This window comes from Gasterosteus aculeatus, chromosome X (assembly GCF_964276395.1).
Source record: "Gasterosteus aculeatus chromosome X, fGasAcu3.hap1.1, whole genome shotgun sequence".
NCBI classification, from domain to species: Eukaryota; Metazoa; Chordata; class Actinopteri; order Perciformes; family Gasterosteidae; genus Gasterosteus; species Gasterosteus aculeatus.
Window position 1 is genome coordinate 2,397,304 of NC_135698.1, and position 12,238 is coordinate 2,409,541.

General features: G+C 50.3%; 1 protein-coding gene across 36 annotated transcripts in view; it reads left to right on the forward strand.

Annotated features, from left to right (window-relative positions):
• Window positions 1-12,238, forward strand: part of LOC120808937 (liprin-beta-2) — a 48,452-nt gene that overhangs the window by 24,755 nt on the left and 11,459 nt on the right. For 12 of the 36 annotated variants that reach the window (XM_078082294.1, XM_078082295.1, XM_078082286.1 and 9 more), the window contains 10 exons: window positions 2,149-2,298; window positions 6,557-6,748; window positions 7,615-7,707; window positions 9,185-9,296; window positions 9,444-9,476; window positions 11,521-11,582; window positions 11,673-11,748; window positions 11,835-11,917; window positions 12,002-12,069; window positions 12,148-12,213. In XM_078082294.1, the coding sequence (XP_077938420.1) occupies window positions 2,149-2,298; window positions 6,557-6,748; window positions 7,615-7,707; window positions 9,185-9,296; window positions 9,444-9,476; window positions 11,521-11,582; window positions 11,673-11,748; window positions 11,835-11,917; window positions 12,002-12,069; window positions 12,148-12,213 (935 nt within the window). Of the gene's footprint in view, window positions 1-2,148; window positions 2,299-6,556; window positions 6,749-7,614; window positions 7,708-9,184; window positions 9,297-9,443; window positions 9,477-11,520; window positions 11,583-11,672; window positions 11,749-11,834; window positions 11,918-12,001; window positions 12,214-12,238 lie in introns of all 36 variants that reach the window. The other 24 variants (XM_078082316.1, XM_078082317.1, XM_078082302.1 and 21 more) reach the window with 7 other exon arrangements.

Consider the following 12,238-nt stretch of genomic DNA (forward strand, 5'->3'; position numbering starts at 1 on the left):
ACATGGACCGTCGATGCTGAGAGGCGCTATTTCGGTATTTGAGATTGAGAAGAAGGAATGTGTTCTTTAAGAAGACAAATAGCTTTATTTTTCGAGGAGTGACTTGATCGTGAGGAACAAGCCTGAAATGTAAAATGACCACGTTGAGCCTCCACGTGCCCATGTCCCCCGTGGGGGGGTTGAGCATCGGTATCAGGGTGGTCACCATGCCATGGCGGTTCGACTGGACTGCAGGTACACGGAACTGCTGGAAATCAGTAGTGTGAAACCCGTTTGAAGGTCTCAAGTGCCTTTTTAATGATTTTTTTTTACTTGACGTCAGTGATGAGGCAAACGGCGAGGGCACAGCTCTTTGTATCCCAGAATCGGCTCTCTGTTTGAGCCATCAACAAGCTCTTTGTCCTCTCCTCCCCATTAGGGCAGAGGGGAAACAATCTCCAGGCATCTAGGCCTGTGTCCCACTCATCTTCATCCAACTTGTTTTTAATAATTCCCGTGTGTGTTGCCTGCCCTGAACATCTCTGTAGGTCGCAAAAGACACTCTTCAGTCATGTGTGTGTGTGTGCATAACGTGTCGTATTCAACAGTTTATCTTGTCAAGACGAAGACGCCTCTTTAAAGAGATCTGTGTGGATGTTTCACCCGTTGCTCCTCGTAATTTAAAGCGAAGCAGATGTCCGGCAGCCGAGCTTTGAGCCATGACCACAAGTTCTGATAAATGACCTCGAAAGACTGCAGCTTATCCTGCTGTAAGTGAGACTAGTGTTAGATTACAAACTGACAGTCAGCTGCCGCGACTTAAGAACGTGTGTGTGTGTGTGTGTGTGTGCGTGCGCGCTGAGCTGGAGAGATTATGAGGTTTTAGCTGTCAGTATGTCTGTGGCTGTGGTGTTGACTCAAAAGGTTTACCACGTGATCTTTCCATTTGGGTGGTATGGGATCCCTCTGCGGTCTCCACGTTTATACACAGAACAAGCGCCCCTTCAGTGCCTAATCAACTCAAGAGAAAAAACATGTGCATCAGTTTGAGTATGTGCTCCACATACACCAAATGGTCTTTTATGATCAATCACTGGAGGGTCTCGATAACCGTCGGATGGATCGCATTTCGCTTCATGGTGGCCGGACAACGTGTACTGACGATACCCATGATCCCCGCGGTAGAGCAGGATCGTCTTTTCATCGAAGGTTCGATCCCCGGCTCTAAAGACACTTTACGCCTTAACTGCTCCAGCAGTAATGTCAGATAGATTGATGGGCAGGTGTCACTGTGTGTGGAAGCTCCTGTTATCCGTATATATGCCTGAATAATGACATGAGAATTAGTCATTTACAAACGTAAAGGTGTCCTTGTGGCATTCCCATCGGTCTCACTGCACTGTTGTGTTAGCATAAGACGCTAAACTAAGACACTGACTACGTTAAACGCCGTCGTGATTGTCGCTGTGAGCGTGTTAGCATGCTGACGTTAGCATGTAGCTCAAGGTTGATGGCTGTTGTTTTCCTTAGTTGTGGAACCCTTAATTACTACAGCGCTGATCAATGTTGAAATAATGTTTCTTCAAAACGTATTCGGTTGGAATGAAAATGTCTTTAGTGTCGTTTAGCCATCGTAAGCTTGCTTTTTGCTAATAAAATACGCCGTGAAAGACTTTTAACACTTTCACCTGTCAATTGCAAGCTACCTCCGCCTTCACGGTCCGTCTGACTCTAAGCGGACCGAACTTCACTTCAAGTGAATTAATGCGAGAGGAAGTGGGATTAGACGAGGAAACGAAAGCATTAGACGCACACGTGCGTTTTGTGTGACTCAAGAGGAAACGCGTACGTCTTCACGTGCAGCAGCCTCTCTCGCCCTCTTTTTAAACACATTCTTTCTCTCCGCGTCATTCCAGAGAAGCGCGGCGCTGTATGAACACCAGCCCCCCCCCTGCTCGCCGGTGTATATTTAGCTTTGTGGGGTCTGGGCCCCTGGCCTGGCCTGCTCTGCTAGCGTGGGAACAACATCGCCCCTGAGAGGAGTAGCGCGCTGATGGCTTCCCGTTGCGTATCTCCGATAGATACCGATGTGTATTCCTCATTTCTTTAGGTGTGCGTCGTAAAAGCCCCCCGGCGCTACTTTCAAAGCGTCAAACTCGTTTTCCCCAGGAGCTGATGAGCAGGAGCTCTCTGGAGTCCCAGAAGCTGGACCTGATGGACGAGATGTCCCACCTCAAACTGGAGCTGGTCAGCGCGGAGAGGACGCACACCGACGCCCCGCCACAGGACCCCGCGGACGCCCAGCAGAACAAGGCCGAGGTACGAGGGCTGCGTGTGTTTCAGCTGCTGCTGCGGCATTTTCAGAAGTGTGACGTATGCACATATGAACTACGTCCAACAACGTAGGCAGTGTCCACTAAGTGTCCTTTCTCTAGATTCTCCATCTAGAGTGGACGTGGACTGCGTGGCCAGTCCCGACTCTTCAAGGTGAACGTGGTCGCGTCACCGTAGTTAATGGGAGAAGAGGCTCGTTTCGTTTGTCAGAAGCTGGTCGGGAGCTGCGATGAGTGCACGGATACATTTTTTTTCTAGTTTCCACGGCGTGAAACTTGCAAAGGTTGCCAAAAGCAGCAAAATAGAAAATAAAAAGCGAAGCGGCAAATGGGATGTCATCAACACGGTTGTTATGGAAACATTAAAAAAAAAAGAGCTCTCGGGTGAAGCGCTCCTCGCAATATTATATTATCAATTTTTGTACATAGATTAAGTACATTGGTAATCGTGCACATACTTACAGTACATCAGTCCAAACCAACATTGCATAGTACTGTAATAAGTCATCATAATATCTAGTTAACAAGTGTTATGACTCTCACTGTCCCTTCAAATGTGGTTTTAATACCCCAAAAAGTTTAATTTCCTTCAGCTCGCTGCACTTTGTTACCTTGCTAATACACTTGAGATATTGCACCGCTGTAACTACTTGCAGCTATAAAGGGAAGTAGCACATTTGTAGACGTCATTTAACTAGTCATGCCTGCGTCTTCTTTATTCCAGATAAATACACGTTGGTATTGCCAGAGAAAGATGCATCACTTCCTGTGACATCGTTGGGGACTGGCTGTGAAAACACATTCAGACACACAAATGCAGTCAGTCAGGTCAGCGCTCGCATGAACCCAAACCCGGAAAACAACGGGTGGAGAAATGAACGGGAGTGATCTCTTTTTTATTTTAAATTTTAAAGTTCCCCCTCACCTGATTCCCTCCCTGGGACCCACGTGTACTGTTTCTAATCACTCATCAATAAGCATTGTGAACATTAATGTTAATGCCCTGGCTTTTGGTTATTCGATTTCATTTAGATTTTTTTCATTTTAAATTAAAATTTTAATTCAATTTAATTTATAAGAAGAAAAATAATTTGCATAAATAAAAGTACCAAATAAACAACTTTTAATTGCAAAAAATAGTGCGATCAGTCACAATTAAAAATGGTAATGGTTGCCAATACAATAGGTAGAGTTGCAGCAGTTGTGGAATACACAGAACCCAACTGTTGCCTGGTGGCAGGAGAGCGTCTGTTCACAGATCCGCTTTGGGGCTGTTAGCTGCTCATTAAAGAGGGGAAAGACAGAAGGTTTCATGCAACATGTTTTTTTTTTAACACATGCAGTTGTTCTCCCCAAACACCGGCTTAGTTCCACTCTAGCTAATGTGTCAAGGGCCACTACCCGAAACACAAAAACCACTGAGTTCTCCAAAGGTCTTTAGTCCTCCTTTTTGGTTTGCTTTTTTTCTGCATTATATATCCACAAGAAGAAGACGTACACAAATAATGGTGCCCACACACACACACACACACACACACACACACACACACATGGACGTGCATGCCACCCCAGTTGAGCAGTCTTTCCTTGTCTTGTCACTAGGTTCTTTGTTTGGACTTTGTTCATTGTGTCACCCAGCTGCTCCCCAATGACACCACAAGATACTGAAGCTGCTCTTGTAATTTAGCACTGTGTGTGTGTGTGTGTGTGTGTGTGTCACGAGGCCTCCAGCCCCCATGGCAATGCATTGATGGAATAAACAGGATTCAGTGTGTTTTTGTTGCACACTCATGGACGGAGCGTGATGAGCATGGGCTCCATGAGAGGACAAAAGCAGCGGGAGGAATGACAATATGCACTGTGGAAATATTGTTTTACTGTCCCGCGACGGCGAGGTAGCTGCCAGCGACGCCTGCCTGCGTGAGACGACCAAAGTGACAAAAGTGACTCCTCCGGGGTCACATTTTATGTGGAAACAAGCTTTCGGGTCGGGTAAGGAAAAGTCTTGTCAGCAGTCGGTGTCAGACCGGTTCTTGGGTCAGGGAGCCACATTAGCCCACATAATGTAAACGAGGTGAGATCTTCAGATGTATCCATTCCAGTGACATTTGCCACACAAAATAACTATTGTTGCTCAGATCACTGATGGAACCAGCTGTGGCTTGGCTATCCTTTTGTACAGGTAACAGGAAGCCTGTGGTTATTGAGACGTTGCTCATGGAGAAGGCAGCCACCAGACAGATTGTAAACTAGTTAACAGTTCAGACGGAATATATATATATATATATTCTCCCCTGCTACCGTCATTCCACCTCTGCAGCAGCTCGTCTGGTCTTTAACCTTCCTAAGTTCTCCCACACTCCTCCACTCCTCCGCTCTCTTCACTGGCTACCGGTGGCCGCCCGCATCCAGTTCAGAACATTGGTGCTCACATACCATGCTGTGAATGGATGGGGTCCAGCTTACATCCAGGACCTGGTCCAACCCGACATCCCGACCCGCACTCTCCGCTCTGCATGTGATAAACTGCTTGTTCCTCCCTCACTGAAAGAAAAACACTCGACTAGGTCTCCACTCTTTGCTGTCCTGGCCCCTAAATGGTGGAAGGAGGTCTCTGAAGACACCAGGACCACAGAGAGCCTTCACATCTTCAGACTAAAGACACACCTCTTCAGACTCTACCTCCACTAAAGACTAACTAACTGTAGCATATAGATCGGCTTATTGATTACCCCGAGGAAAAACATCCCTCTAGGGGACAAGTGAAGGCATCACTAAAGGCATTCAGGTTCCTTCTGAAGGGAACACGAAAGTCGGTGGACACCAATCCAACAGTTGTTGATCTCCGCGTGGACCAAAGTTGTGGAGCGACCAACAAAACGACGTGGCCGTTCTACAAACCTTCGCCGTTGTTCCTTGCTGTCGGTTGCCACTAAAGCATTGAACGCATTATGATCTGTTAGACGCAGAGATGTAGCTTAATGGTGTTCGGTTCTACTCAGTCCACGAATGGCTGCAAACGGGCGAACGATAGTGTCGCAGCGGTCGAAGACTAGAAGATCGCCGTGCGAGCACATTTACCTTTTTACTCTTTTACTCACATGCGCAAACGCACGAAAGAAATGGAACCACTGGCAGCTGAACGAGTGCGAATGGCTGAATGGATGATGCGCTTTGGGGAAAGACCAAAGCCGCCATCGCCACAGGATGAGCAGAGGTGGCGGCGGTGAGCTGAACAATTGGTCTGGCTCGCGTGCACGCACACCGGATCAAACGCATCAAATGTTCTGCTTTGGTCATGGTGGCAGCTGACGGCGGTCTAGGTTCTTGTCAGTGAGTGTGAGTGTGTGTGCGGTTTGTAACAGCTGCAGGAGGAATGGCTGGCATCCACTCCGAGCATTTCCGAGGGGCCAAACACTTTCCCCGCCGCGGACCACACAAACCCCGCGGGGTTATTTCAACCGCACCGCGCATTCGTGTTTCACGCGAGTCCTCTTCCTCCCGCTGGCCACAGATTCTGGCTCACGTGGTCCTCACTCGGCCTGGAGCTGTGACGGGTTTGGACCACATCAGGGTGTAAGACACTTTTATGGTCCCCGTCTGACATGTGGTGTCCTAAGCAGCTTAGTGGGCAAAATGGATAGATTATAGGTATAGATTTCTGATATTTTAGACCTGATAATAATACTGATATTGGGAAGTGGGGGGAAAAAACAACAAACAATGTTGGTGCTATTACATCTGCTGCAGGAGGAGCCTGGTCCGTCTGACTAGGAGCACTGGAGGTGTGAGTGGTGACACTGGAATGTTTGACGTGTTGCCTGTCAGGAAAAGACGAGTCTCTCACTGTAGGACCTTTATCTGGACCCTGTTGGGACCTGGAAGCCCTCTGACTGGATTGGACCGGGTGTTCACATGTGATGATCATATCGTCTGCTCATCTTCCAGCTAACAAAGATCTCTACTCTAATTCCTTCTCCTGTACCCACTTTCTTATTTGTATGTTAAGTTGTTTAAAGCGTGTGAAGTTTAAAGTTTCCTCAGTAGATCGACGGCTTTCCCAGATGCTGAAATGATAAAAAAAGTGATTGTCCTCTCCTACTCTCACCTCCACTCTTGTCCCCTCTCATCTCCCCTTTCCTCCCACCTTCTCCTCCTCTCGTCGCCTCTCCCCTCCCCTCCTCTCGTCTCCTCCCCCCCCCCCCCCCCCTTCTGTCCCCCTCGTCTCCTGCACCCGACCCCAGTGTGTGGTGAATTTCATCAGCGAGCTTCAGGAGCAGATGTGCAGGTTTCAGGAGGAGATCAGCACTCGCATCCAGGAGAAACGGGCCCTGGAGGAGAGGGAGTCCCGGCGGGGGGAGGCCGGGGGCGGCCTGAGCCAGGCCGGGTTAGCCGGCTCGGACCGGAGGGAGCGCCACGGAGGAGAGACTGTACACGTAGGGAGACTAGACGGATGAACTCCTTCCCCTCCTTCCCCGTCACTTCCTCTCGTCTCCCTTTTTCCTGACCAGCCCTCACGCCAGCCGGTGTTTGGAGTGTTTGGAGCTCCCCACAGAATCAAACTAACAACCCTTGCTCGTAGAGTGTTCGCAGATGGTGTCGGGGGGGGGGGTCACGCTCACTGCTCTCTTGCTCTTGCAGATTTTGAGAGACTTTTCAAATACTTTCCATTCATTTTGAGGGGTTTATGAAGGTTGAGGCTGAGTTGGTGACAAGCGAGGAACCCTACGTTAGCGCAGTGTGACCTACTTTAGGCGTCTCTCTGACTCCTCAAGTATTCGTAGCCTTTGGACAAACGCATTTCAGCGCCGATCCGGGTTTTGTCTCTAAATCCTGTTGATCTGCTTTGTTGACCGCCGTGGTGTTTTGGTTTGGATTTGCTTGCATGACGGTGGTTCCTCCCTCTACTAACACAGCGTCGTGAGCCGGTTTTCCCCCTTCACTGACCGGGTGGATGGGCTCACCATGCTGTTCCGATAACGGCGTGGTGCTGAGCGAGGTTTCTTTGGACAGTGGCAGCGAGCCGCCTGTCCAGCTCTTAGACTCGTTGGGTCGTCTCTGGGTTTCCTTTATTAACCACCGTACAGTTTGGGAGACCTTTTGTAACCACTGTGAACCCTCCCGTTTCTATGTTGGCATGTTACACGGCTAATGTTGCTCATTGTGACATTAGGATGGGATTCACGTCCTTTTCCTAACTAGTAGGTGCCCCCCCCCCCCTGCATGTTTAGGCTACTTGACAATTGCTCCGAAACAGACGTGCGGAGTAAACAAAGCTGTGTCTTTTTTTTTCCCCCTGTAGGATTTGCTACAAGAAGTGAAGCAGCTGAGGAGCAGATTGGAGGAAGTGGAGGGAGAGAAGGAGCAGTCTGAGAGGAGACTGAGAGCCACTAAGGTACTTGATGAGGCCCACGCAGGCCGCGCAATGAGCTCACACACTGTATGAAGGCCACGTGTTGGACCAGTGAACGAGGAATCGGTCACGTGACAGAGAGGCCAGTTTGGGGCTTTTATTCGAGAACTGTAAAACTGGACAAACAACCAACCAACCAATTGGAAAACACACACATAAGCTCTTTCCTCCCCATAAGGTTACTAGCAAACCACCAAAGGTCGGAGGTCAGACTGCTAACGGTCCGCCCCTCAGTGTATCGGACATTTCATCAGACGGACGGACGGTGTCGGTCGGTATTGGACGGTTCGTCACAGACATGAGACCGGTACTAATCTACTAATTGCGTTTGGTCATTTTCATTTCGCCAAGACGTGGCTGGACACATTTGACCGGGTTTAGGAAGCGCGTCTCTCTGACTCTTTGTGAGTGTCGGCGCCATTGCTTTCCCTGCGCTCACAGTGCTTCCTTCCTCCTCTTCGCCTCCCATCTCTGCGGCTCGCTCGCTCTCTCTCTCTTCCTTCTCCTCATCCCTTACCCCCCCCTCCACCCGTCGTTACCCTCTTCCTGTGTCTCTGCTCTCTCCAGCTGTCCAGCTCGCACTCTCTCCGCGCGTGTTACCAGTCGCTCGTGACCCAGCTGTCCAGCCTCCGGCTGACGGTGGAGCGCACGCAGTCGGAGAAGCGGCGCTGGGAGGAGCGCTGGCGCGGCGCGCAGGTGCCTCCTCTTCCGCCTCGTCTGGCTCCGGTCTCCCGTGCTTGTCCCCGTCTTCCAATCAGCACCCAGTCCCGCTGTCCCTCCTCTTCTCGTTTGCTTCTTCGTCTTCCTCGTCTACTTCCTCATTTCCTTATTTTGTGCTCGCAGCTCCTCTTTCCTTTGGCTTTGTTTGTCCTCTTGATGTCTCTGAGAGATGGACAATGTGTGTGTGTGTGTGTGTGTGTGTGTGTGACCCACATCAGGAAGCTATTAAGCCCTTTATCAAAGTGTGAATGCCTCCAGACACGGTGAACTGAAGAAAGACTGATCAACATCTGTAGGGCCGCCACACCGTCTCCAACAGCTCAGATGAGTTTGTCAGGTGCAAGCCGTATTCTCAACCACCAGAAGGTTCTGAATTCATAGAGGAAATCAATCTTTCATGCCTTTCGCCGACGGGACGGTCCACAGGGAGGGGGGAGGTCAGCGGGGTCGCAGTCAAACCAGAACATCTAACCTGAGAACACTAAGCTCGTGAGGGCAGCGCTTCAAGTAGAGGGTCATTAGAACACAAGTGAGTTACATGGGACTGTGGGTCAGTGGAGAGCATATGACAGGGGGACAATGTCTCGTTACTCTCATCCGTCCTTTGGCCGACAATGGACTCAGTTAGTCTTCCCAGAGAGCAACTCGTCTGATGTCAGATCTCAGCGATGGCGTACAGCTTCTTCGGTGTTACAGGTTGGACGTCCGTGAATCACACGCACTCTACCCTCCTCCACAGGCGCAGATATCGGAGCTGCAGCAGCTTGTGGCGACAAAAGACGCCGAGATCGAATGTCTGCAGACCCAGCTGCTGGCCCGGGGCGGCTCAGCCAATGACAACGCGGAGAGAGGTACTCCCCACTCCCTGTACATCCACATCTGTCCGTGCAGATGTGTGCCCGAGAGAGACACCTGCTGTAACTTCTAACCAAAATGTCCCTCTCTCTCGTCTGCCTGTACTTGACGGCTCTCTGACTCTCTGCTGACCCCTGCTGTAGAAGAGGTGTATATCAAGCAGCTGATTAACAAATGTAAGGCATCATCTGCTGCTGCTCCAACCCCGAACCTCACTGTACACCGAGCTGCCTCGATTCATGTGTAACTTTGTATAATACATTGATGCATTACCGTTGCCAAGTGAGTTATTTGGCGCGATCTCAAAGCGTGAAACCAGCAAAATGTCAAGTGGTGGCAAAGTGATGGGTTTAGGTTTGGACCACAGCCGAGCTTCCGTTTGTGTTGGTCGTAGTAAACATTCCAGCTTCATTAGCACGCATGGGGGTTATACCTGACGGCATGGCCGGTTGACAACGGAAAGGTGCAGATGCATGTATGACCTTCAACGCACAGCGCCATCTACCAGGCTTCGGTCTCGTTTGGTTTGGGCGACTGGGGCCCAGTGGAGAGCAGGGTCGTCCTTCGATCGGTAGGTCGATCCCCGGCGCCGCACGTCATGTCAACGTGTGAAGGCCCCGTGGGCCCATGGGAGGGTAGACAATGAAGACGATCAGTGTAATGTTTCCGTTCCCTTTGGCCACTGAACCACTAGAACTGCTAGAGGTAGAGGCAGGACCAAGGTCCAGTTAGGACCATAACCCATAGGAACCTGTGAGGAGAGAAAGTACTCTGGGCTTAGTGATGACGATTGATGGGACATGAAGCCATTATTCCACCGTACTCACAGGCAGTAGTGCTTACTAGCACTACTGCCCTCAGCAGTTGGTCTCTTGAACCAAGTCCATGTCCCCCATTGACCCAGCAACCCTCCTCCAGATAAACAGTTCCAAAACCGAAGCCCTTCTTGTTGGCACTCCACACCAGGTTCAGTCATCCTCCATTATCCATCCCACCTTCGACAGTCAGGTCGTAGCCCTCTCCTCCACAGTTACCAATCGGGGAGTTAGGTTTGACCCTCAGCTGACCTTTAATGACCATATCAAATACCTGTGCAAAACCTCCTCCTAACATCTCAAAAACATCTCCAAACTCCGCCCACGTTGAACCTGTCAGAGAAGCTTGTCCGTGAATTAATCTCAAGACTGGACTGCTGTCACTCACTTTTAACTGGAATCACTGGCAAGAATATCCTGAATCTACAATCCGTCCTAAACAGCGCTGCCAGGGTCCTGATGAGAGGAAATATGAGCACATGACACCCGTCCTACACTCACTACACTGGCTCCCCGTCTCATTCCGGATTGACTACAAACTTCCACTCCTCACTCATAAATGCATAAATGGACCTGCGCCTGTGGGTGAGTGGGGGAGCGCGGTCGTCCTCCAATCAGAGGGTTGGCGGTTTCGATTCCCAGGCTCTGCTTGGGCAAGACACTTAACCCAAGATGGCTCCTGTAGCTGCGACTGCAGTGTGTGGATGTTAGTTACTGAGGTGCAGGTGTCACTGTGTGTGGTTCTCCGGTCATCAGTGTATGAATGGGTGTTAATGGGTGAATGATGTCATGTAGTGTTGAAGCGCTTTGAGTGGTCGGACTAGAAAGACGCTATACAAGTACAGTCCATTTACCATTTACCTCCCTATCTGCAAGAACTACTCACTCCCCAAACCTCCACCTTGGAAACACATGGCCATACACACATGTTTTAACATACTTATCTGTTTATATTGTCAATTGTTGCTTATTATTATTATTATTATTATTATTCATTTATTTATATTTCATTGTTCTCCTTATATCGCACCACTGCATCAAGTCAGATTCCTCTATGTGTAACATGTGCAGCAATAAATGGCCTCTGATTCTGATTCCGGTGTGCGTTAGATTGGTGGAGTTCCCCTCTAACACAAGTGGCTCAGTGTTGTGTGTGTGTGTCTGTGTCTGTGTGCTCTTTTTCTGCTGCGCTTTCCTTTTTTTTTTGGTGCAGTGTGTCCCAGGTGATGCTGCACGGGCCGCGCCGCTGTCAGTGTGCATCCGTCCTGCTTGTTTACTACCATTAGCATGGCTGCCATGACTGTCGCTAACACCCCGTCACGTCCATCAGGGGCCCTAAATGAATGAGACACAAGGTCACCGTGGATCCAGAATAGCATTCTGACGGCAGGTCTGTCTTTGTTAGACCAGGAATACCAGAGGCTGAAGGTGGGGATGGAGTCGTTGTTATCTTCAAACGAGGAAAAGGTAAATCCAACCTGTTCATCACGCCACTGTCGAGGCGTCTTCAATGTCCAATCGAAGTGTTGACGGTCCCCTCACCTTAAACAAAAACAGGACCGACGCATAGAGAAGCTGACCGTCCTGCTCGGCCAGTACAGGAGGATGAGGGACGCCATGGCGCTCACGCAGGGTAAGCAGGCTGAGAAGCCCCCGCCCCCCCCCCGCCCCCGCCCGCCGTGCGTGACCTGACGCCGTGCTGCTCTGTGGCGTTTGCAGGGAGCAGCGAGGAGGAGCTGGACGGCGGTCTGCGGCCCGGAGCCCTCGCGCTCAAAGCGCCGTCTGATTGCGGCCGGTCAGAGGTAAGGCGAGGACGCCGACGCAAACACTTCATGACAAAGCGAGTGACGGCGAAACCGATGAAAGTGACGGGTGTCTCTTCGTAGATGTCATCCAGAGGCTCGTCTCCGCTGATGCTGTCTTCCTCGCCCTACCTGAGAGAATCGGACTCCAGGTACAAACACTCAACACACACACACACACACACAGCTAACAGCAGCATATTGACCGCAGCCCGGTGTGCCAATTGTAGCCTCCGGAACTCGGCGGACACTGCGCAGGCGTCCACCGGGGACGCCGGCTTCCTCAACGGCCCGTGGTACGTGAAAGCTCTGCGTTCGTGC